The sequence below is a fragment of the Pristiophorus japonicus genome, chromosome 19 (genome assembly GCF_044704955.1).
Source record: "Pristiophorus japonicus isolate sPriJap1 chromosome 19, sPriJap1.hap1, whole genome shotgun sequence".
In the NCBI taxonomy this organism is placed as follows: Eukaryota; Metazoa; Chordata; class Chondrichthyes; family Pristiophoridae; genus Pristiophorus; species Pristiophorus japonicus.
The window spans coordinates 7573967-7599042 of record NC_091995.1 but is presented as its reverse complement, the minus strand read 5'-3'; the positions used below and the strand labels follow the sequence as shown (position 1 = coordinate 7599042).

Here is a 25076-nt window from a genome sequence, read left to right as displayed (position 1 = left end):
GAGATTACTACTTTTGAGGTCCTACTTTTTAATTTAGCTCCTAGCTCCTTAAATTCTTTTCGTAGGACCTCATCCCTTTTTTTACCTATGTCGTTGGTACCAATGTGCACCACGACAACTGGCTGTTCTCCCTCCCATTTCAGAATGTCCTGCACCCGCTCCGAGACATCCTTGACCCTTGCACCTTCCGCTTCATCACCAAGCATTATTTTGACAATGTTACGACATGCAGGCAAAATAAGTGACTCAGCTATAGTATGAGGCTTCATTTTCTGCGCTATTAATTCAGCAACTTCATAAGAAGCAATTTGAACCTTATCTGACATCTTAACATTTTTTTCAAAATATTTCACTTGTTTTGATTGCGTTGCCATCAATCTCCTAAAATAACTCTGATCTTTTGTTGCAGGATGTGCATGTTTCGTAGTAAAATGACGTTTCAATTTACTGGGAACCATTGCACTGTTCAACAGTTTATCGTAGCACACAACACACAGTGGAATGGGGCATTCTTCTTCTCCTGTCCATGAAAAACCAACCTCAAACAATCCTCCATATATTGGCGATGAATTTTGGATTTTTTAGGATTTGGTTTGGCACTGCTTGTACTGCCGTTGGTTATAGGCCTACTAGTACCACTTGTAGTGGCATTGTCATTGATATCTCCTTGCTCATTTTTACGTTTTCTTATGATGAATTTGTCCACTGCGGGGGACAAACTTTATTCGCCTGAGTTGTAAGGGAAATAAATTCCACACCGAGGCCAAGTACAGTGAAGGAAACGTCACAGTTTATTCGTGCAGAGCGCTCTGGGAGAAGTGGGGAAACTCCGCAGCTTCGCCACACCTTCTCTCTGAGCGGAGTTTTCAAGTTACAATTATACCTTTGGGGCCGGCCCCGCCCCCTTACATCATCGTCCAATTATTTAACATTTTGGCATGGTATTATCCTATATGGTAGTGCTATGGTAATCTTTACATTGTGGCAAGTCAAAGGTTAACTAGCAGACGCAAACACAAGTGGGGTTAGTTCCCCGCGTCAGCAGAAAAACAAGGAACTATCTTCCTGTTATTAGTACAAGCGATATACATCTGTTTGCCTCTCCAACCACCCATTGTCCTACTTCCCCTATCTCCATGACTCAGGGTCAATGGACGTTGGGGTCAAAATGTGTCTTTTGCTTAAGCAGGCAATTTGTTGCTTGACCGTTTCCTCCTTCCCCATAATGCATCGGAAACGGGAGATTTGTGACATGGTACAATACAGAAACTAAAGCATTATAAACGAAGAGATTTTCTCCCCCCAACAGTCCCTCCTTTTGATCTTTTCCTATCTCATGCGGATAAGAACAATCCAATCTTACTTTCGAACTGCCTCGTCGTCTGGTGCCAGGGTCCTTGGGCGAGCCTGGAGATGGTGGTACTGCTGAAAATGGAGGTGCAGCTTCTGATATGTTGCAGGTTGAAGTCAGGCTGTTGTATCGTTGATGCAAGTCCCGGCGGCTATGGGCATCGTGGTACATAATTTGGACATACATATCTTAATCATCATCACAGATGCCAGGCACATGCCCACGATCAAAATCAGACCCTGTACAATGCTTTGTCCCAAACTAGACATCCATCCCCTCAACCAGCCAAATCCACCATCCGGGGTGGTCAGTTTCCTCACTTACTTCCTTATGTGGTCGGCTAGGTTGGTTATATTCTCCGAATTATCGGGTATATAAGTGCAACATTCGGCTCCAATTAATGCACAAGTGCCTCCGCTTTGGGCCAGTATGTAATCTAGGGCCATTCGGTTCTGAAGTACGGTGGTACGTATGGCTACCATTTCAGCTGTTATGCTCTCCATCGCCTCGGCAGTGTCATTAGCTATTTGTTCCAGAACCCTCTCTATGTTGCGTAATTCGTCCATGGTGCGTCCTATCCCGTATGGGAGCATCATGACCCCAAAGAGTCTCTCTACCGGGGTAATATCTTGTCTTCGTCGACCTCTGCCAGGGTACGTACCTGTCTGACAAAGGGGACCACATATCCCAAATAACAGGACCCTATCCATTGCAAAGGCAAAAAACAAAAAGGGCCACTGTACAGCAAAATTCTAAAGGGTCAAAGTGTAATAAAAAGGCAAGCATGAAAGCTCGGTGTCTCAATGCAAGGAATATTCGGAACCCAGGAGAGGGCTCTGAGCTAGTTAGAGTGGGTGAGAACTCAGATGAACAGGACCCCAAGAAAGAATGCAAAAGGCAGGAGGCAACAGAGCAGAGTAGCACTGGGGGAACTGTAAACCACAAGGTGACAGGAAGGGACAATATGTATGAATATAAAGGGGCTGCAGGAGGGGTCAAAATTAAAAATCATGGTTTAAAAACTAGTATTAAAACACTCTACCTAAACACACGCAGCATTCGAAATAAAGTAAATGAGTTGACAGCACAAATCATTACGAATGGGTATGATTTGATGGCCATTACAGAAATGTGGTTACAGGGGGGCCAAGACTGAGAATTAAACATACAGGGGTATCTGACAATTCGGAAAGATAGACAAGAAGGGAAAGGAGGTGGGGTAGTTCTGTTAATAAAGGATGATATCAGGGCAGTTGTGAGAGACGATATTGGCTCTAATGAACAAAATATTGAATCACTGTGGGTGGAGATTAGAGATAGTAAGGGGAAAAAGTCACTGGTGGGCGTAGTTTATAGGCCCCCAAATAATAACTTCATGGTGGGCGGGCAATAATCAAGGGAATAATGGAGGCATGTGAAAAAGGAACGGCAGTAATCATGGGGGATTTTAACCTACAGATCGATTGGTCAAATCAAATCGCACGGGGTAGCCTAGAGGAGGAATTCATAGAATGCATACGGGATTGTTTCTTAGAACAGTATGTTACAGAACCTACAAGGGAGCAAGCTATCTTAGATCTGGTCCTGTGTAATGAGACAGGAAAAATAAACGATCTCCTAGTAAAAGATCCTCTCGGAATGAGTGATCACAGTATGGTTGAATTTGTAATACAGATTGAGGGTGAGGAAGTAGTGTCTTAAACCATCGTACTATGCTTAAACAAAGGGGACTACAGTGGGATGAGGGCAGAATTGGCTAAAATAGACTGGAAACACAGACTAAACGGTGGCACAATTGAGGAAGAGTAGAGGACTTTTAAGGAGCTCTTTCATAGTGCTCAACAAAAATATATTCCAGTGAAAAAGAAGGGATAACCAGCCATGGATAACTAAGGAAATAAGGGAGAGTATCAAATTAAAAACCAATGCGTATAAGGTGGCCAAGGTTAGTGGGAAACTAGAAGATTGAGAAAATTTTAAACGACAGCAAAGAATGACTAAGAAAGCAATAAAGAAAGGAAAGATAGATTACGAAAGTAAACTTGCGCAAAACATAAAAACAGATAGTAAAAGCTTTTACTGATATATAAAACGGAAAAGAGTGACTAAAGTAAATGTTGGTCCCTTAGAAGATGAGAAGGGGGATTTAATAATGGGAAATGTGGAAATGGCTGAGACTTTAAACAATTATTTTGCTTCGGTCTTCACAGTGGAAGACACAAAAACTGCTGGTCACAGGAATGTGGGAAGGGAGGACCTTGAGATAATCACTATCATTAGGGGGGTAGTGCTGGATAGACCAATGGGACTCAAGGTAGACAAGTTCCCTGGTCCGGATGAAATGCATCCCAGGGTATTAAAAGAGATGGCGGAAGTTATAGCAGATGCATTCGTTATAATCTACCAAAATTCTATGGACTCTGGGGAGGTACCAGTGGATTGGAAAGCAGCTAATGTAACGCCTCTGTTTAAAAAAGGGGACAGACAAAAGGCAGGTAACTATAGGCCGGTTAGTTTAACATCTGTAGTGGGGAAAATGCTTGAAGCTATCATTAAGGAAGAAATAGCGGGACATCTAGATAGGAATAGTGCAATCAAGCAGACGCAACATGGATTCATGAAGGGGAAATCATGTTTAACTATATTACTGGAATTCTTTGAGGATATAACGAGCATGGTGGATATAGGTGTACCGATGGATGTGATGTATTTAGATTTCCAAAAGGCATTCGATAAGATGGCACACAAAAGGTTACTGCAGAAAATAAAGGTACGCGGTGTCAGAGGAAATGTATTAGCATGGATGGAGAATTGGCTGGCTAACAGAAAGCAGAGAGTCGGGATAAATGGGTCCTTTTCAGGCTGGAAATCGGTGGTTAGTGGTGTGCCACAGGGATCAGTGCTGGGACCACAACTGTTTACAATATACATAGATGACCTGGAAGAGGGGACAGAGTGTAGTGTAACAAAATTTGCAGATGACACAAAGATTAGTGGGAAAGCGGGTTGTGCAGAGGACACAGAGAGGCTGCAAAGAGATTTAGATAGGTTAAGCGAATGGGCTAAGGTTTGGCAGATGGAATACAATGTCGGAAAATGTGAGGTCATCCACCTTGGATAAAAAAAACAGTAAAAGGGAATATTATTTGAATGGAGAGAAATTACAACATGCTGCGGTGCAGAGGGACCTGGGGGTCCTTGTGCATGAATCCCAAAAAGTTAGTTTGCAGGTGCAGCAGGTAATCAGGAAGGCGAATGGAATGTTGGCCTTCATTGCGAGAGGGATGGAGTACAAAAGCAGGGAGGTCCTGCTGCAACTGTATAGGGTATTAGTGAGGCCGCACCTGGAGTACTGCGTGCAGTTTTGGTCACCTTACTTAAGGAAGGATATTCTAGCTTTGGAGGGGGTACAGAGACGATTCACTCGGCTGATTCCGGAGATGAGAGGGCTACCTTATGATGATAGATTGAGCAGACTGGGTCTTTACTCATTGGAGTTCAGAAGGATGAGGCGGGATCTTATAGAAACATTTAAAATAATGAAAGGGATATACAAGATAGAGGGAGAGAGGTTGTTTCCACTGGTCGGGGAGACTAGAACTAGGGGGCACAGCCTCAAAATACGGGGGAGCCAATTTAAAACTGAGTTGAGAAGGAATTTCTTCTCCCAGAGGGTTGTGAATCTGTGGAATTCTCTGCCCAAGGAAGCAGTTGAGGCTAGCTCATTGAATGTATTCAAATCACAGATAGATAGATTTTGAACCAATAAGGGAATTAAGGGTTACGGGGAGCGGGTGGGTAAGTGGAGCTGAGTCCACGGCCAGATCAGCCATGATCTTGTTGAATGGTGGAGCAGGCTCGAGGGGCTAGATGGCCTACTCCTGTTCCTAATTCTTATGTTCATATCGCCTGGGCAACCAGGGATATGCCCTATGCCCGCACTCGAAATACGTGCCGTTATATGCTGCCATGTCATATATTGTCTCAGGGTGCCAAGACTGGGCCCACAGTCCTCCACCCGTTTTATTCGGAAGGCGTGAGAGGATGGTGACCCGTGCGCCCGTTGTTATATTGAGGCCGTGTGGGCAGTCGCTGTTCCCTATAACACGCCCCCTCCCGCTGGTGTCATTCCGGTTAAATATATGGTCCCGGTTGGCCTCCCGATTCCTGTGGTATTGGTCAGGACTAGGTATGAGGGCTCCTTTCTATGGTCATAGTAGGTTGGTACCATCCCTGGAACGTTTGACTAATGGGGTACCCAGCGCTCTCCCACTCGGTGACGTACCCGTGGTTGTCCACACGGTAGCGGTACGAGGGTCCTCCTCCCGTCCATGATCCCTCTCTTGACCCGCCTTTCATCCCTCTTTCTTGCATTGGCCCCCCCACACCCCCCGAGGCATTCTGGCTCAGAAGCCACTTGACAGTCTCAGTTAGGTTCAGGGGAACGGGGCGCAAAGGAATTCCCCCTTTGGAATGTAAGGTAATATGCGAGCACACCCAGCAACTAGAAAAGTTCCCATTTTGAGCATAAACATAAGACATATACAGAAGGGTGTTTACATGGAGCTCTCGCTTCAGTCTCTCTTCCCATGTGCCGCACTTGACATACACCAATGCTACTATACAGACTGCGGCATACAGTTTCATCTTACCACTCTATATTAACAATTAGTCAAAGGCAAAATGGCCGTATATGTTGCTTGTAGTGTCTCGATTGACCTGTGGGCGAATCAAATAATAGTGGATACTACAGGCATTAGTTTTTCGGCTCGAAAACCTTAAGCTGGGTCCAGTCTTTCTACTGCTCCCTTCCTTTAATTTTGACGCAGGCACATGTTAATCTTAACCTTGTACTGTCCTATCCAGCGTGGGGCAAACCCGGGCTTCCCGGGGAGAACCCTCACCATTACGCGGGTCCCCACCTGGGGCACGTCCTGGAGAGCGGTGGATTCTAATTTCTCATCCTGTCGGACCTGCCTATTCCTGACCTGCGTTCTCATCTCCTTAAGACCATTGCTCATCTCCAGGATATACCTCCTGCTCATATCCCTGAAGGGTCCCACATCCGTTCCCCCTGTTACGATCCCCTCTGGGAGTTGCATTGCTCTACCCGTCATTAGCTCATAGGGGGACAGCCCAATTATCCTGTTTGGGATCGCCCTTAATTTCATCAGAATGAGGGGCAACACGTCAACCCATGTCATCCCTGTTTCTCGGATTGCCTTTGCAATCGCCACCTTGAGAGTTCGATTCATCCGTTCTACCCTCCCCGAGCTCTGGGGCTGGTACGGTATGTGAAATTTCTGTTTTATTCTCATCAGTTTACATACTTCCTTTATCATCCCTCCCGTGAAGTGGGTACCCTGGTCCGAATCCATTTGCACCAGCACCCCCCCATCTGGGGATGATCTCCTCGGCCAGTATCCTGGCCACTGTAGTGGCCATACAATTTCGTGTGGGGAATTCTTCCACCCACTGAGTGAATTGGTCAATTACCACCAAGCAGTATCTTTTCCCATGCGAGTCTGGCAGTGGCCCAATGAAATCTATTTGTATATTTTCCCATGGCCCCCTTGGTCTCGGTTGATGGGCCATCCGTATCCTAATTGGCTTGCCAGGGTTATGTTGCGCATATGTTATACAGCGCTGACAGTGTTTGGCTATATCCCGGCCCATTCCAGACCACCACCATTCACGCGTGAGTAGTTCCGTTATGGGCCCTCTGCCCAGATGTGCCACACCGTGGTGTAGGTCCAACAATGTGTGCTTAATACAATTTGGGGCTATGACCTTCCCCTCTTTTCTCCACACTGAGTCTTTATCCGGGGCGCCACCCATCGCCTTTCATTCTTCCCGCTCCTCGGGGGAGGTATCCGCGTGAAGTTGGACCATATCCACCATCTCATGTGCCACACTACCCACTCCCTCAGTTCTTGCCTCTAAATCTTGCTCCAGCGCCCTTTGCACGGCAGCATCAGCTGCCTGATTACCCTCTTGTTCCTGGGATCTGACCTTCTGATGGGCCCGGACCTTTATTACGGCTGCTTGTGACGGCTCGTCCGTTGCTTTTAATAACTCCTGGACTCTCCCCTGGTGCCGGATCGGTTCCCCTCCTGTCGTAATGAACCCCCTTCGTCCCCAGGCTACCGTGTAGTCGTGAACTACGCCGAAGGCGTATCGGCTGTCGGTATATATATTAACTGTCTTCCCCTTAGCTAACTTCAGGACCTCTGTGAGGACCATGATTTCTGCAACCTGTGCCGAAAGCCCCCCATCCAGCCGTCCAAATGCGATGGTTTGCAGCCTGTCGTTTACTACCGTCCACCCCGTTCTGGGCGTTCCCTCCACGTACTTTCGGGACCCGTTCACGTAGAGGGTCATTTGTGCTCCCATCAGGGGTTCGTCTGCGAGGCGGCCCTCAGCGGCCTCATCCTCTGCCTCTTTACACTCATGTGGTTCCCCAGTCGCCAGGAGGCCCTCCGCCGGGTTTCCTCCTGTATCCCTTATGATCACTACGGATTGATCTATCGGCAGCAGGACCGCCTCCCACCGGGCTCGGCGCATCTCAACCATCCGGTATTCAACATTTCTACCAAGGTGTGTCTCGTGTGCAGGACAATATCCCCAGTCATCATGGTGGGTTCATTGACCTTCACTGCCCAGGCGGCACAATCGAGGGCGGCCACGCATTTTGACAGTCTGCCTACTACGGGGGACTGTTGTGTGGAATAATACGCAACTGGCCGTTTTTGGTCCCCATGCAGTTGCGCGACTATCGCCGCATAAAACCCTCCCTCGTTCTCACAATCAATGTGGAAGGGCTTCCCCATGTCAGGCAGTCCCAGCCCCGGGGCAGATATCAGGGCTTGTTTGAGTCGCCTCCTCCTGTTCTGTTCCCCAGTCTATGGGTGCGGCAGCAGGCTTTCCGCCCTTTACCAATCTTTGGATTGGCTCGACTATTTCGGCAAACCCTCGGACAAAATTCCTACTATAGTTAAATAGCTCTAATACCTTCCTGACTCCTCGCACTGAGACCGGTCGTGGCATTGTCTGGATCGCCATCTTCCGATCGCTAGGCATGGTCCTGATTCCTTGGGATATTTCCTGTCCCAGGTATGTCAGTCTCTTGGTCGATCTGAGCCTTCTTGGGGTTTACTTTAAACCCTCCTTTGCTCAGAGCTTCCAGGACTGCGATAAGTGCTGCCTGGTGGCCTACTGAGACCTCAGACCCTATCAATAGGTCGTCCACATATTGCAATACTGTGCCACGGTAGGGGGTCAAGTCTATGGTCTCTAACACCGAGTCCATGACCAGGTGAAAGATTGCTGGACTATTGTGAAACCCCTGCGGCAGTCGGGTCCAGGTATACTGTCTCCCTCCCACCATAAAGGCCAGTTTCTCCTGTGACTCCTGGTCCAGGGGGAAGGACCAAAATCCATTTGCAATGTCCAGCACCGTGAATATCCTATGCCGTGGGCTCAGGCCATTCAAAATGGTAGCCGGGCTAGCCACTATAGGATGTAATTTAGGGGTAACTTTGTTCAGGGCAGTGTAATCAATATGAGATGGTAGGACCCATCAGGTTTTACGACGGGCCATACCGGAGAGTTTGTGGTACTCTCCGTTTCCCGGAGTATCCCTTTGCTGACGAGCTCGGACACGATTCTTAGTCCGGCTTCCGCCGCTTCCGGCTTTATCGGGTACTGTCGGTGCGCCTGATGCTCAGGTCCCGCAATATGGATTGGTGTCATATTCACCCGTCCCGTGTCTTGTTTTGTTTTTGCCCAGACCTCTCCTAATGCCTCACATATTATCCCATATATCCCCAGCTCCTGTTTCCAATCTCGGACCCTTAGGGCGGCGCTACCTATCGTTGCAATGTTTCGTAAGGCGATGGACGGGTTATTTTTCCGTCCGTCCGCCTCCGGCCAAATTATTTTATTGTGTCCAGCGTCTACCAGCAATCTAAATTCCCTTATCAGGTCTATTCCCAAGATAGTTCCCTCATTATTTTTACATACCCAAAACTGGGCTAACAAGAGTTTATTCTCCAGTTCCACCACCTGCATCTCGCTTTTGAACGCCGGAATTTGTTCTCCCCCCAGTCCCACTATGTGAATCTTATGCCGAGTCAAGGGCAGGGGTAGGTTTGTGATCGAGACGGCGGCTCCGGTGTCCACTAGCATTTCACATGGCCGGCCCCCCACTAGTGCAGACACAAACATCCGCTCGTCTCCTCGCCCACGGGCCGGGGCCGCCACCCGTCAGCGAGTCCCCTTGGCCTTTAGGTAGTCCAGGAACTGGTTATATTCCTCGGCTCCAACTTTATCGCGCAAGGTGTTTCCGGACGTTCCCGCGTCCTTTCCTTTCTTCCAACAATTCTCCTCTACATGGCCTTTCTTATTGCAATATGTACATAATTTGGCAGAGCGGCAGTCTCGTGCCAGGTGACCCATCTTTCCACACTGGAAATATGCCCCACCACCCTTGGAGGTTGTCCCTGCCGCCCCCACCCACTCTTGTTTCACCACCACTGGCTTGTCCTCTCGATCCTGAGCGTCCACTGAACACGCCCAACGGGCAACCTCGTCGTATACATTGTGGGTCATTACTCCCAACTTTATTACTGCATGGTGTTTAGCGGACAACCCGTCTTTCTACATCTGAACGAAGGGCGGATCGGTCAGTTGCGGATTGGCCTGTCCGGGCGACTCCTTATCTGCCTCGAATAATCGCTCTCCGAATTCGCTACTCCCCTCACCCTTCCTTTGCCTACATGTCATGATTTTTCCCCAATTAACCTGGGTGTTCCCTAATGCCGTCTGCACGGCGGCTTTAAAAGGGATGAAGGCAGCTGCCTGCGCCACACGGTCCACAGCGAAGGCCACCGCTGTGGCCCAACCTCCATCGGCCATATTTCCCTATAAGTTTTTCCATTTATCTCGTGGGCAATTTGCGCGCACGATACCATGGATAGCTCGGGGGTGTAGATCATGTAATTCCCACAACATGTCTAGTTTAGTCCAAAAGGTCTCGTTATTGGATCAGGGCTTCAGAGGTCCGAACTCTGTCATTATGATTTGTTTTTCGGCAGGGGTGAAGGCGAAATAACGGGACCATGCGTTTCCCCCCCACCGTAATTCCTCTTTTTAGGGGGGCTACTTTTACCCCCTCTCCTGTTTCTGACTGTCCTTCCTCAAGTGGAGCTGTCGGACTGACCTCCTTCTCATATTCGGGAGGCCCTTCTCCTTCAATTTTGCCTGCTGTTACGTTATATCCCAAAAACCGGGGAGAATTGTACATCTCCAATTGTTTTTCCAAATCCCGTAATCGCTTATTTTTTTTCGGTCAGTTTATAAGAATTTGGAACAGGAGTAGGCTATCTAGCCCCTCGAGCCTGCTCCGCCATTCAACAAGATCATGGCTGATCTGGCCGTGGACTCAGCTCCACTTACCCGCCCGCTCCCCGCAACCCTTAATTCCCTTATTGGTTAAAAATCTATCTATCTGTGACTTGAATACATTCAATGAGCTAGCCTCAACTGCTTCCTTGGGCAGAGAATTCCACAGATTCACAACCCTCTGGGAGAAGAAATTCCTTCTCAACTCGGTTTTAAATTGGCTCCCCCGTATTTTGAGGCTGTGCCCCCTAGTTCTAGTCTCCCCCACCAGTGGAAACAACCTCTCTGCCTCTATCTTGTCTATCCTTTTCATGATTTTAAATGTTTCTATAAGATCACCGCTCATCCTTCTGAACTCCAACGAGTAAAGACCCAGTCTACTCAATCTAACATCATAAGGTAACCCCCTCATCTACGGAATCAGCCAAGTGAATCGTCTCTGTACCCCCTCCAAAGCTAGTAAATCCTTCCTTAAGTAAGGTGACCAAAACTGTACGCAGTACTCCAGGTGCGGCCTCACCAATACCCTGTACAGTTGCAGCAGGACCTCCCTGCTTTTGTACTCCATCTCTCTCGCAATGATGGCCAACATTCCATTCGCCTTCCTGATTACCTGCTGCACCTGCAAACTAACTTTTTGGGATTCATGCACAAGACGGCTCTCTCGTCTCGGATCCGGAGGGCGTCAACAACAGGGCCCGTGAATATTACGGGGCTCTGTTCTCTCCGGATCCGTCCAGCGAGGAAGCGCGTAGAGTTTTGTGGGAGGACCTGCCGAAGGTCAGCCCGGAGGGCGCCGAAAATCTGGAAGCTCCGCTAAGCCTGGCGGAGCTGACCGGTGCCCTCGACCGGCTCTCGAGGGGAAAATCCCCGGGGCTGGACGGGCTGACCGTGGAGTTCCACAGGGCGTTCTGGGACGTCCTGGGGAGCGACTACGCGCGGGTCCTGGGGGAAAGTCTGGCGACCGGGGAGATGCCCCTCTCTTGGCGCAGGGTAGTCATCGTCCTGCTGCCTAAGAAGGGCGATCTCCGCCTCCTTAAGAATTGGCGCCCGGTCTCCCTCCTCAGCACGGACTACAAAATCTTCGCCAGGGCGATGTCTGCTCGCCTTGGTGCCATGCTGGACCACATGATCCACCCCGACCAGTCCTACACGGTCCCGGGCCGGACAATCCACGATAACATCCATCTGGTCCGGGACCTCATCCATTTTTCCCAGGAGGCTGGTCTGTCGGTCGCCTTCCTATCCCTCGACCAAGAGAAGGCGTTCGACAGGGTGGATCACGACTATCTGCTCGGAACTCTGCGCGCTTTCGGGTTCGGGACGCATTTCGTCGCCCGGATCCGACTTTTGTACGCCGCCGCGGAGTGTCTGATTAAAGTTAACGGGTCCTTGACGGCGCCCCTTCGCTTTAGGAGAGGGGTGCGCCAGGGATGCCCCATGTCCGGCCAGTTATACGCCGTTTGCGTGGAGCCTTTCCTGCGCCTCTTGCGGACGAGGTTGACGGGACTGGCTCTGCAAGGGCCGGGCGTGGAGGTCGTCCTCTCGGCTTACGCCGATGACGTGCTCCTCGCAGTAGAGGATCCCGCTGACCTGCGGAGGATGCGTGAGTGCCAGGAGATTTACTCGGCCGCGTCCTCCGCCAGGATCAACTGGGAGAAATGTTCCGGACTCCTGGTGGGTCAGTGGCGGGTGGACTCCCTGCCGGAGGAGCTCAGGCCTTTTGCCTGGAGCACGACCCATCTCCTCTATCTGGGAGTCTACCTTAGCCCCGACGAGGAAGCCTGGCCGGCGAACTGGCAGGAGCTGGAGGCCAAGGTCGCCGCTCGCCTAGGGCGCTGGACAGGACTGCTCCGAGTGCTGTCCTACAGGGGTCGAGCGCTAGTCATAAACCAGCTGGTGGCCGCAATGTTGTGGTACCGGCTGGTCACTTTGACCCCTCCCCCTGCGTTTGTCGCCAAGATACAGAAGAAGCTGGTGGACTTCTTCTTGAACAACAGGAAGCACTGGATCTCTGCTGCGGTCTTGAGTCTCCCGCTTGAGGAGGGCGGTCAGTCGTTGGTGTGCGTCAGCGCCCAACTCGCGACTTTCCGTCTTCAGACCCTGCAGAGATACCTTTACGTCGAGCCCCCTCCTAGGTGGTGTGCTCTGGCGAGGTATTTCTTCCGCCAGCAGCGCGACCTCAATTATGACACGCAGCTCCTGTTTGTGAACTTGGGGGGTGCCAGGACCGCCCTCCGGGAGCTGCCTGTCTTTTACAGGGAACTCATCAGGGTCTGGAACAAAGTCTCCACCAAGCGCAGCTCTCCGCCGGCTGGAGTGGCGGCCGTCCTGCAGGAGCCGCTGCTCGGGAATCCGTACCTCCACGACCGAGGTTTTATGTGGCGGTCGGAAGAGAGGGCTGTGGCTGGTGAGGTGACCAGGGTCAGGGACCTGCTCGATGGCGGAGGAGCGGGCTGGATGGCCTAAATTCTGCCAACGTCCACCACGCGGCCGATGCCATCGAGTCGCTAAAAACAGCTCTGGGCCCTGACTCCGTTAGGTGCATCGAGGAGGCTCAAGCACGTGGGGAGATCCCGTCCGAACTGACCCCCGTCCGGACGGAATTCCTCATCGGCGCCAAACCCCGGAAACTCCCTCGGGGGCCGGCGCCTCACAACTTGAGCCGCCTCGGGGAAATCCCCTCCGTGCCTTTCAGTTCCGCGCGGAGGGGTTTCTTGTACGGGCTGCTCCTGCACACTCTCAACTTTGCCATCCTCGCCTGCCGTCCGGACACGCCATGGCGTACCATCTTGCCGTCCGGAGGAGGCGGGGGTCCCCGATGGAGGGCACTCTACGCAGGGGTCCTCCCACTATTCATCGGGGACTTGGCCTGGAGGGTGGTGCACGGAGCAGTGCCGTGCAACAAATTTTTAAGCCGGTTCACGGACTCCCAGGCCGCCTGCAATTTCTGCGGTCTGGAGGAGTCCGTGTTCCATGTTTTTATTGAGTGCACAAGGTTGCAGCCCCTGTTCCATTATTTGAAGGGGCTGCTCCTGAAATTCTGGCTGCACTTCAGTCCCACTCTCCTGATCTTTGGGCACCCTGTGCGGAGGGGAGCGGGTAGGTCCGAGAGCCTCCTCGTAGGACTGCTCCTGGGCACGGCCAAGGGTGCCATCAGCCGGTCCAGGCAGCGGGCGGTCGAGGGGGTCGTTCAACCTGACTGCCTGCCTCTCTTCCGCTCTTACATCCAGTCCAGGGTGTCCTTGGAGATGGAGCACGCGGTGTCCACCGGTACGCTCGCGGCCTTCCGCGAGAGGTGGGCACCGGAGGGCCTGGAGTGCATCATCACGCCCGGCAACCAAATTTTAATTTGATTTTACGTTTTAAAGTTTAATTTGTTTTAATTGCCGGTGCTTTTAGTGTCCCCTTCCCTTTTATAGGGGGCACTGGGGAAATTGTGAATTTAGTGCCCAAAAAAAAACCAAAAAAAAAGAAAAACACAAAAAAAACAAAAAAAGGGAAAAAACAAAAGAAAAACAAAAAAAAACAAAAAAAAAGGGAAAAAAGGACCTTGTAAATGTCTGGTGTGTCACCCAGGTCGGGTGGAATGGTTTAATGTTTTATGTTTTGCAGATAAACTCCAAAAAGAGTTTCATGCACAAGGACCCCCAGGTCCCTCTGCACCTCAGCATGTTGTAATTTCTCCCCATTCAAATAATATTCCCTTTTACTGTTTTTTTTTCCCCAAGGTGGATGACCTCACACTTTCTGACATTGTATTCCATCTGCCAAACCTTAGCCCATTCGCTTAACCTATCTAAATCTCTTTGCAGCCTCTCTGTGTCCTCTACACAACCCGCTTTCCCACTAATCTTTGTGTCATCTGCAAATTTTGTTACACTACACTCTGTCCCCTCTTCCAGGTCATCTATGTATATTGTGAACAGTTGTGGTCCCAGCACCGATCCCTGTGGCACACCACTAACCACCGATTTCCAACCCGAAAAGGACCCATTTATCCCGACTCTCTGCTTTCTGTTAGCCAGCCAATTCTCCATCCATGCTAATACATTTCCTCTGACTCCGCGTACCTTTATCTTCTGCAGTAACCTTTTTTGTGGCATCTTATCGAATGCCTTTTGGAAATCTAAATACACCACATCCATCGGTACACCTCTATCCACCATGCTCGTTATATCCTCAAAGAATTCCAGTAAATTAGTTAAACATGATTTCCCCTTCATGAATCCATGCTGCATCTGCTTGATTGCACTATTCCTATCTCGATGTCCCGCTATTTCTTCCTTAATGTTAGTTTCAAGCATTTTCCCCACTACAGATGTTAAACTAACCGGCATATAGTTACCTGCCTTTTGTCTGTCCCCTTTTTTAAACAGAGGCGTTACATTAGCTGCTTTCCAATCCGCTGGTACCTCCCCAGAGTCCAGAGAATTTTGGTAGATTATAACAAATGCATCTGCTATAACTTCTGCCATCTCTTTTAATACCCTGGGATGCATTTCATCAGGACCAGGGGACTTGTCTACCTTGAGTCCCATTAGCCTGTCCAGCACTAACCCCCTAATGATAGTGATTGTCTCAAGGTCCTCCCTTCCCACATTCCTGTGACCAGCAATTTTTGGCATGGTTTTTGTGTCTTCCATTGTGAAGACCGAAGCAAAATAATTGTTTAAGGTCTCAGCCATTTCCACATTTCCCATTATTAAATCCCCCTTCTCATCTTCTAAGGGACCAACATTTACTTTAGTCACTCTTTTCCGTTTTATATATTTGTAAAAGCTTTTACTATATGTTTTTATGTTTTGCGCAAGTTTACTTTCGTAATCTATCTTTCCTTTCTTTATTGCTTTCTTAGTCATTCTTTGCTGTTGTTTAAAATGTTCCCAATCTTCTAGTTCCCACTAACCTTGGCCACCTTATAGCATTGGTCTTTAATTTGATACTCTCCTTTATTTCCTTGGTTATCCAAGGCTAGTTATCCCTTCTCTTACCGCCCTTCTTTTTCACTGGAATATATTTTTGTTGGGCACTATGAAAGAGCTCCTTAAAAGTCCTCCACTGTTCTTCAATTGTGCCACCGTTTAGTCTGTGTTCCCAGTCTACTTTAGCTAACTCTGCCCTCATCCCACTGTAGTCCCCTTTGTTTAAGCATAGTACGATGGTTTAAGACACTACTTCCTCACCCTCAATCTGTATTACAAATTCAACCATACTGTGATCACTCATTCCGAGAGGATCTTTTACTAGGAGATTGTTTATTTTTCCTGTCTCATTACACAGGACCAGATCTAAGATAGCTTGCTCCCTTGTAGGTTCTGTAATATACAGAAACAATCCCGTATGCATTCTATGAATTCCTCCTCCAGGCTACCCCGTGCGATTTGATTTGACCAATCGATATGTAGGTTAAAATCCCCCATGATTACTGCCATTCCTTTTTCACATGCCTCCATTATTCCCTTGATTATTGCCCGCCCCACCGTGAAGTTATTATTTGGGGTTTAGCGCTTAATTCTACACATTCTGTCATTTTATTCTCCACCGCATTAGTCAATTTGACCAACTGGTGTACAAACAAAACAGCCTTTTAAAATTTTCTTCTGCTTCTGCGTTTCCCACCACACCCGTTGCTCATTTACCTTCTTTGCCGGATCCCAACCTTCCTTTCGCATTCTATCCATCAACCCCTTCTGGTCGACTAGGTACAGTCTGGTCAGGGACCCCGGGGTGCCCCACTCTGTTTCCTTACCGGTCATCGCAGTTTTTCCCGTCGCGGTCTCACTACTGTCAGCGTCCGTTCGGGACTTGTCCCCTCGATACGGACTTGCAGTCTCTATCGTCAGAGGTGTTTCAACACACTTGCGATTCGTTAAAAAATGGCGCCTTCGCGACCCACTGCGATCCTTTCCAGCTGCACCTGTGACTTACTACGACCCCATTAATTGTTCTATACATGACCCCCAATGTCCCACGTCGTGACCTTTGTGGGTTAAAGTCGCAATGAGATTATTTCCTACCTCATTCACTGCCCCATTTTTCCGTCGCCACTTTGTCTTCTCTTTGTTCCCTTCGACCTTAATCCTTGGCCTTCACGTGGGGTATTCGCCCTCTTAATTCCGGCTCAAGTTAGGTGACTGAGATAGTTTGTGACAATCGAGGTGGCGGGGAACACTCGTTTCTTTCACACATCACTCATACCAAGCTAACTTAGCCTCTAACCCGCGGTTCAACTGTGGTTTTTCTCACCGTTCACGGACGTTTTGTTCTTTGGTGAATCGGGGCTCGGGGGTCGCCCCGTTCCGGGGCCCAATTGACTGGATGGTCAAACCTTGACTATTCGTCCTTCTCCACCGGCTAGGCGACCCGAGGCGACCGTATTCACCCTGCTCGCAGCGCCAAATCTGTAAGGGAAATAAATTCCACACCGAGTCCACGTACAGTGAAGGAAACGTCACAGTTTATTCGTACAGAGCGCTCTGGGAGAAGTGGGGAAACTCCGCAGCTCCGCCACACCTCTCTGAGCAGAGTTTTCAAGTTACAATTATACCTTTGGGGCGGCCCCGCCCCCTTACATCATCGTCCAATTATTTAACATTTTGGCATGGTATTACCTTATATGGTAGTGCTATGGCAATCTTTACATTGTGGCAAGTCAAAGGTTAACTAGCAGACGCAAACACAAGTGGGGTTAGTTCCCCACATCAGCAGAAAAACAAGGAAGTATCTTCCTGTTATTAGTACAAGCGATATACATCTGTTTGCCTCTCCAACCGCCCATTGTCCTACTTCCCTATCTCCATGACTCAGGGTCAACGGACGTTGGGGTCTAAATGTGTCTTTTGCTTAAGCAGGCAATTTGTTGCTTGACCATTTCCTCCTTCCCCATAATGCATTGGAAACGGGAGATTTGTGACATGGTACAATACAGAAACCAAAGCATTATAAACAGAGATTTTCTCCCCCCAACAGAGTGATCCAAGCTCCAGACAGACACGAACTGAGTCTTCCAATTTCCAAAGTCCAGAGAGTCCAGACAGAAACAAACCTAGAGTTGAACAGGAAGTTTTGATTTTGACTATGGTCAAAATATGCTAAGAGCCAACTCTCAAAAATCAAAGGAACCGCTCGGGCGGCTAGGCCAGGTCAATTGGGTGCCGCACACATCAAAGGAGCTGCTAATTGGCGCTAGATCAGGTCAAAGCGTCAATGATGCCACCAGTCCTGGCCACACATCAAGCTGCAGATCAATAAACAAAAATAACAAAATATAAAGTAATTAAATAGTTTTTGTCATTTTATTATAAAAACTACACTTTTTACTGCGTATGTGTTCGACTCGTCTTTCATTTCTTTCATCCAAATTAATAATCAAATTTTAAGCTTTTCACATGAACAATTTAATACTATTATTTTGGATTGGGGGTGGCCATGGCCCAAGTGCCTCCCCTGGCTACGCCCTTGATACAGTCGCACATACACACACAAACATAAATATACATGCACATGCTTATACACACACACACATACACCACGCACACAGAGTCTCATTCGATGGTAGGCACTCGCACTTCTCTATCAGTAATGGGAGGGAGTGGGAGGGGGGTGGGTGTCGAGTACTCAATGGAAATAAATTTTGCCAAAGGATTTTGTTCTGAGTATGGACATTTAAATTGTTTGTGTGTGTTGTCTCTTGTCATTATTACTTGTACAACTCTACAACATAGTTTTTTTTGATAATAGTAGAGATAAATAGATGGTTATTTGTCAATATTGGCAATGTTTACTACAGCAGTGGCGTCATACATATAAGTAGATGACATATGTGTCTGTCTGTCTCTCTCTCTCTCTCCCCCTTCCCTTCTGTTTCAGAGTTAAATGGTTTGTGTTTCATTGTGAAATCAGCTAAAGTCCACCATACTTTTACATAATTTGGTGGCACACCTGTGAAGGGTTCATGACACACCAATATGCCATTGAGAACCACTGGCATATGCACATGGCTCAGTAAAATCCAGGCCGTTATTTATCCCAGAACCTGAGTATTTTTAACTTTGTGTTAATCTCCCCCAGCAGACAACCCTCAGACCTAAATAAAATAGCAAACGGCCCATGGCATTGTTCATTTGCCTCCTGCTTTCATCCCTTGATCACTGACCTTTGAGCATTTAGCATTAAGCTAACTCTCCTTATGCAAATTTTGTGGATTCAAAATTCATTTGGCCCGTAGTGCAAAATGGGCTGTATCGCATCAGCCGCCCAATATTCAGTGTCACTGCAGTGAATGGAATTAAATATCAGGCACTGTGTATAACGGGCAGACAATCTGATACCGCCCATTTTACTCCACAGCCCGAGACAAATTTCTACCCCTATCACTTTTAGTTTAGGGCTCTGTATTCAGCTTCATCTTTGCCGTACTTTTCACAGTCATTGGATATTTTACCACCCAATTGTTTTCTTTAGCATTCAGTCCCACTCACGCCCCATGCTGCATTCAGTTAAGGAAACGGTCCCCGAGATATTATGGTGGTTCCACTGAGGGAGACATATAATACTTGCAGACTCGATAATATTTACAAGCCCTGGAAGATCGACATGTAAATGTATAAGTTAAAACAAGCTCCAAAAGTCTACCAAATTAATAATTTCAATTTGTTGGTATTAAATCAGAATCAATAACTGTTGAGTTCATATTCTTTTACAGGTATATTGCTGGATGAATTGTATGTTGTACAGTATATTTTAATGAATCAGCTACCTTGAATATTTTTTCCTTCTGTAGATTACATGAATAATCAGTTTTATTTTTAAATGTTATTGTTCACCAGGTAAATTCCTCGTACTTGGACCTGATGATCCTGTTGTAGCTATTGCAGGTGAGGATGTTGTATTGGATTGTCAGATTGTCCCAGATATATCCGCCAGCAACATGGTGGTGCGATGGCTTAAGTCAGGTCTTGAGTCACCAGTACACCTGTACAGAAACGGAGAAAGTGACACTGTTGCTCAACACAAGGATTACAAAGCAAGGACTGAACTGTTTAAAGCTGAACTGATCAAAGGAAACGTTTCTCTTAGAATAAAGAAGGCAAGAATATTTGATGAAGGGACGTATACATGTTTTGTTGATGACCAAACCGATTATGAAGAAACTACAATTAGACTGAAAGTTCTAGGTTAGTAAATATCTACCTGCATGTTAATAATTTTGGAGAAGTAAAGGGCCCAAGTTTTGGGCCGTGCCTAGAACGGTGCAGCCCCGACCTGGATGCCCGTTTTTCGCGCCACAAAGTGCGCCTCAAAAAAACTTACAGATTCTCCGGCTCCCTGCTGGTCCTCTGGAGCCGGGCGCGGCGCTGCACGAGCTGTAGGGGGCGGAGCTAGGTCCCTGCGCTGAAAACAGTGCTGGGACCTCTGCACATGCACGCTACAGAGGGCAGGCAAGTGCAGTAGCTCCAGGTGCCCAAAACTGTGGGATGGGCCCGAAGCATGCAGCCCCTAGCCCTGGCCGAATGGCCTCACTGGGGCTGTGTGCATAAGGCTGCCTCCCACGCCCAGCTCCTGCTTCCTCCCGACCCAACTCGACTCCCACTTCCCCCCGCCGCCCCCGGACTGGACTGGACTGGACCCGCGCTCCCCCCACCCCCCACCCGACCTGACCTCCCTCTCCCTCCCTCCCTCCCACCACCCCCCCGACCCGACCCGCGCTCCCGACCCCCCCCCCACCACCCCCCCGACCCGACCCGACCCGACCTCCCTCCGGCCCCCCGACCCGACCCGCGCTCCCGACCCTGGACCTGACCCGACCCACCTACCTGTAAATCTGGTGCTGGGGACGGGCCCTGCCCGAAGTCTTGGGCCCGGCCGGGCCCGGCCCGTTCAGCCTCCCTCCCCCTTCTCCTTCCCCACCCCCTTCTCCTCCCCCCCTTCTCCTTTCCCTCTTCTCCCTTCTCCTGTCCCCCCCTTCTCCTTTCCCCCCCCTTCTCCTTTCCCCCCCTTCTCCTTTCCCCTTCCCTCTCCTTCCCCTTCTCCTCTCCCCCCTTTCCCCTTCTCCTCTCCCCCTTTCCTCTTCCCCTTCTCCCCCTTCCATCCCCCTTCTCCCCATCCCTCCCCCTTCCCTCCCTCCCCCTCTGCCTCCCTTCCTCCCTTCCCCCTGCCCCCCTCTCTCCCTCTACTCCCTCCTCCCCCTCCCCTCGCTGTCAGAAACATAGACACTGACAGACAGAGAGTGAGACACACACAGACAGACAGAGAGATAGAGACACTGACAGAGACACACTGGGGGGTGGGGCATCCCAGCATGCTGTTGGAGGGCTCCTGGTGCTGCAGTTGGTAAGTAGAAAATGTTTTATTTATTGATTTAAAAAAAAATTATTTCTTATTCATTTTTTTTTATTGATTTATTGGTTGATTTATTGATGTTTTTATCATTTATTATTGATGATGGCTCTTTATTTGTAAAACTGAAGTGTTTAATGTTTGTAAACTTCCCTTTAAACACCCCCCTCCCCCATTCCCTACGCCTGATTTTCTAAAGTGTAGACAAGGTTTTTTTGAGCGCACAAAAATCTTCATTTACTCCATTCTAAGTTAGTTTGGAGTAAGTTTTCACTGCCGAAACTTTGAAAACAGGCGTAAGTGGCCGGACACGCCCACTTTTGAAAAATAAATTCTGTTCCAAAGTGAAACTGTTCTAGCTGACTAGAACTGGAGCAAACTAAATGCTGAGAATTTGAATTTCTAAGATACTCCGTTCTACACCAGTTGCTCCAAAAAATCAGGAGCAACTGAGGCCGAAACTTGGGCCCAATGTTTTTATGGCTTTTTAAATCCCTGTTTCAATTGCAAATAGTTTTAAGATAGGTTTCTTTAGCAGTTGATGTAATATTCCATATACTTGTTAATTTCACACATGCTCCCAGTTGTGGAGCTGCACTCAAAGGGGATGGGGGAGATGGGGCAGTAATATTCTTGGGATTATGAAATTAGCCCGGTCATAAAAGCTGATTTAACAATTTTAAATTTCATGAGGAATACATTTTCAGCACTGGCTTGTTAAAGAAAAATTTTCAAAAGGAAAGAAACTAAAGGATGTTCAAATTAAGGACATTTGTTTATAATTTCTGATTAAGAACATATTGCTGGTAACATAAATTTTAAAATTTATGATTTAATACATTTCCTTAAAAGTAATTTAAGTCAACGGAGAGTAATATTGGCTGTAAAACCGGCGTTCCACTCAATCCCATGGATTTACAGCCTGATGAGTTAGGTTAAAATTACACCCACCGTCTTTGGTCTCCACCACAAAACATCATTGCTTGGAAACCGATTCCAAGTCCTTTTCAGGCTGAACCAGGCTATTCGCAACCTTGGCATCCTATATGACCTTCGGACCCCATATCCTCTCTATCACCAACACTGCCTACTTCCACCTTTGTAATATCGCCCATCTCTACCCAGCTGCTGCTGAAACCCACATCCAGCTGGGTGGGACAGCACTTGCCTGGTTCCATTCTCATCTATCTAATGTAGCCAGAGAATCAGCTGCAATGGTTTCTCTTCCCGCCCCACCTCGTTACCTCTGGTGTCCCCCAAGGATCTATCCTTGGCCCCCTCTTATTTCTCATCTACATGTTGCGACATCATCCGGAGACACACTGTCAATTTCCACACGTACGCTGATGACACCCAGCTCTACCTCACTACCACTTCTCTTGACCCCTCCACAGTCTCCGAATTGTCAGACTGCTTGTCCGAGCAGAAATTTTCTCCAATTGAATATTAGGAAGACCGAAGCCATTGTCTTTGGTCCCCGCCACAAACTGTGTTCTCTGGCCACCGACTCCATCCCTCTCACTGGCATCTGTTTGAGGCTAAACCAGACAGTTCGCAACTTTGGCGGCATATTTGACCCAGAAATGAGCTTTCGACCACATATCCGCAGCATAACTAAAACCGCCTATTTCCGCCTCCGTAACATCGCCCGTCTCCGCCCTTGCCTCAGCTCATCCACTGCTGAAACCCTCATCCATGCCTTTGTTGCCTCTTGACTTGACTATTCCAACACACTCCTGGCTGGCCGACATTCTACCCGACATAAACTAGAGGCGATCCAAAACTTGGCAGCCCGTGTCCTAACTCGCACCAAGTCCCGTTCACCCATCACCTCTGTGCTCGCTGACCAACATTGGCTTCCGGTTAAGCAATGCCTCGATTTCAAAATTCTCATCCTTATTTTCAAATCCCTCCATGGCCTCGCTCCTCCCTATCTCTGTAATCTCCTCCAGCCCCACAAGCGAGAGTGTGAGAGTGAGATTGAGATTCCAGGGAGAGAGAGGAGAGAGGGAATTGTGTGTGTGAGGGCGGTGGGGGGGGGGGGGCGCGGCGGTGGTGGGGGGAGGGGGTAGGGAGAGAGAGAGAGAGAGATGGAATTGGGGAGGGAGAGCGATAGATAGAATTGCGGAGGGGAGGGTGAGAGAGAGATGGAATCGGGGGCTGGGAGGGAGAGAGGGAGATGGAATCAGGGGTGAGGTGCAGTGGGGAAGGGAGGGGGCAAGAGAGAGCAAATTGAAACAGAGGGGTAGAGAGAGATGGGAATCGATGGGAGGGAGTGCGGCGGGGGTGGGGGGGGTAAAGAGAGAGAGCGAGGGAGGGGAGAAAGAGAGAAAGAGGAAACCGGGGGGGTGTTGAGAGAGATAGAGAGGGAGGAAATCAGAGGAGAGAGAGTGTCGGAGATAGAGAGAGAATTGGGGGGGGAGAAAGAGAGGGAATCAGAGAGCGAGAGGGGGAATCGGAGAGGGAGTGGGGAAAGAAGTGTAGAGAGGGGGAATCAGGAGAGGGAGAGGAAGAGAGAGAGAGGGGGAAAGAGAGGGGAAATCGGGGAGGGAGAGGGAGGGGAGAGTGAGATAGAGAGAATTGGGGATGAGAGAGAGAGAGAGGAGGAGTCAGGGAGGGAGGGGGAGAGAGTGGGAATAGAGAGGGAGGGGGAGAGTGAGAGAGAGAACTGGAAACAAGGAGGGAGGGGAGGGAATTGGGGGGAGGGAGAGAGGAGGAGGAAGAGAGGGAGGGAATCGGGAGAGAGAGGAAGGGGGGAGAGAGAGGGAGGAGGGAGCGAGAGGGAGTAGGGAGAGGGGGAGAGAGAGAGAAAATCAGTGAGCAAGTGAGGGAGAGAGAGAATCAGAGGGAGAGAGAGGGAATTGGTGGGGGGGAGAGAGAGAGAGAATTGGGGCGTGGGAGTGGGAATTGGGAAGAGCGGGAATCGGGGAGGGGGAGAATCGGGGAGGGGGAGAGAGGGAATCGGAGAGAGAGAGAAAGAGAGAATTGGTGGGAGGGAGAGAGGGAATTGGAGGAAAAGCGGGAGTGAGGCGGGGGGAGAGTGAGGTGGGGGGGAGAGAGAGAGAGGGAATCAGGAGAGTGAGAGAGGGTGGGGAGAGAGGGAATTGAGGGGAGGGGGGAAAGGGAGAGGGAATTGGAGGGAGGGGGAGAGGGGGGGAATTGGGGGAGAGAAGGAATCGGAGGGAAAAGGGGAGTTTGAAAGGTGAGAGAGAGTATCAGAGGGAGGGGGCAAGAGAGGGAATCGGAGTTGGGGGAGAGGGTGGGGGGGGGGGGAAGAGAGGAGGCCAGGAACCCGGTGCGGCGGAGGTAAAGAGTACCGAGAGCACAGTGGGAATGGCGGAAGAGCATGATCCACTTTTAAAGGGGTGGTGTTGAGAGCGAGAACGTGATGCAGATGGTAAGACAGATCACATTATTCCAACTCCACCCCCTTTACACCCGCACCACGTTCTCCCTGTCCTCCCCCGATTGATTTCTCAGAAAGTTCGGTGCGTGTATGGCCACTGACATAATTTAGATGGATGAAATCCAGAAGTCACGACAATGTGAGGTTATCCACTTTGGTGGCAAAAACAGGAAGGCAGAATATTATCTGAATGGTGACAGATTAGGAAAACGGACCTGGGTGCCATGGTACATCAGTCATTGAAAATTGGCATGCAGGTACAGCAGGCAGTGAAGGCGGCAAATGGCATGTTGACCTTCATAGCTAGGGGATTTGAGTACAGGAGCAGGGAGGTCTTACTGCAGTTGTACAAGGCCTTGGTGAGGCCACACCTTGAATATTGTGTACAGTTTTGGTCTCCTAATTTGAGGAAGGATGTTCTTGCTATTGAGGGCGTGCAGCGAAGGTTCACCAGACTGATTCCCGGGATGGCAGGACTGATATATGAAGAAAGACTGGATCGACTCAGCTTATATTCACTGGAATTTAGAAGAATGAGAGGGAATCTCATAGAAACATATAAAATTCTGACGGGAT

At 49.1% G+C, this 25076-nt stretch overlaps 1 protein-coding gene across 3 annotated transcripts in view; it reads left to right on the top strand.

The window, feature by feature from the left end:
- The window catches only part of LOC139229687 (butyrophilin subfamily 1 member A1-like), a 191923-nt gene that overhangs the window by 39869 nt on the left and 126978 nt on the right, over positions 1–25076 (top strand). For all 3 annotated transcript variants that reach the window (XM_070861208.1, XM_070861206.1, XM_070861205.1), the window contains exon 5: positions 19585–19932. In XM_070861208.1, the coding sequence (XP_070717309.1) occupies positions 19585–19932 (348 nt within the window). The remainder of the gene's footprint in view (positions 1–19584; positions 19933–25076) is intronic.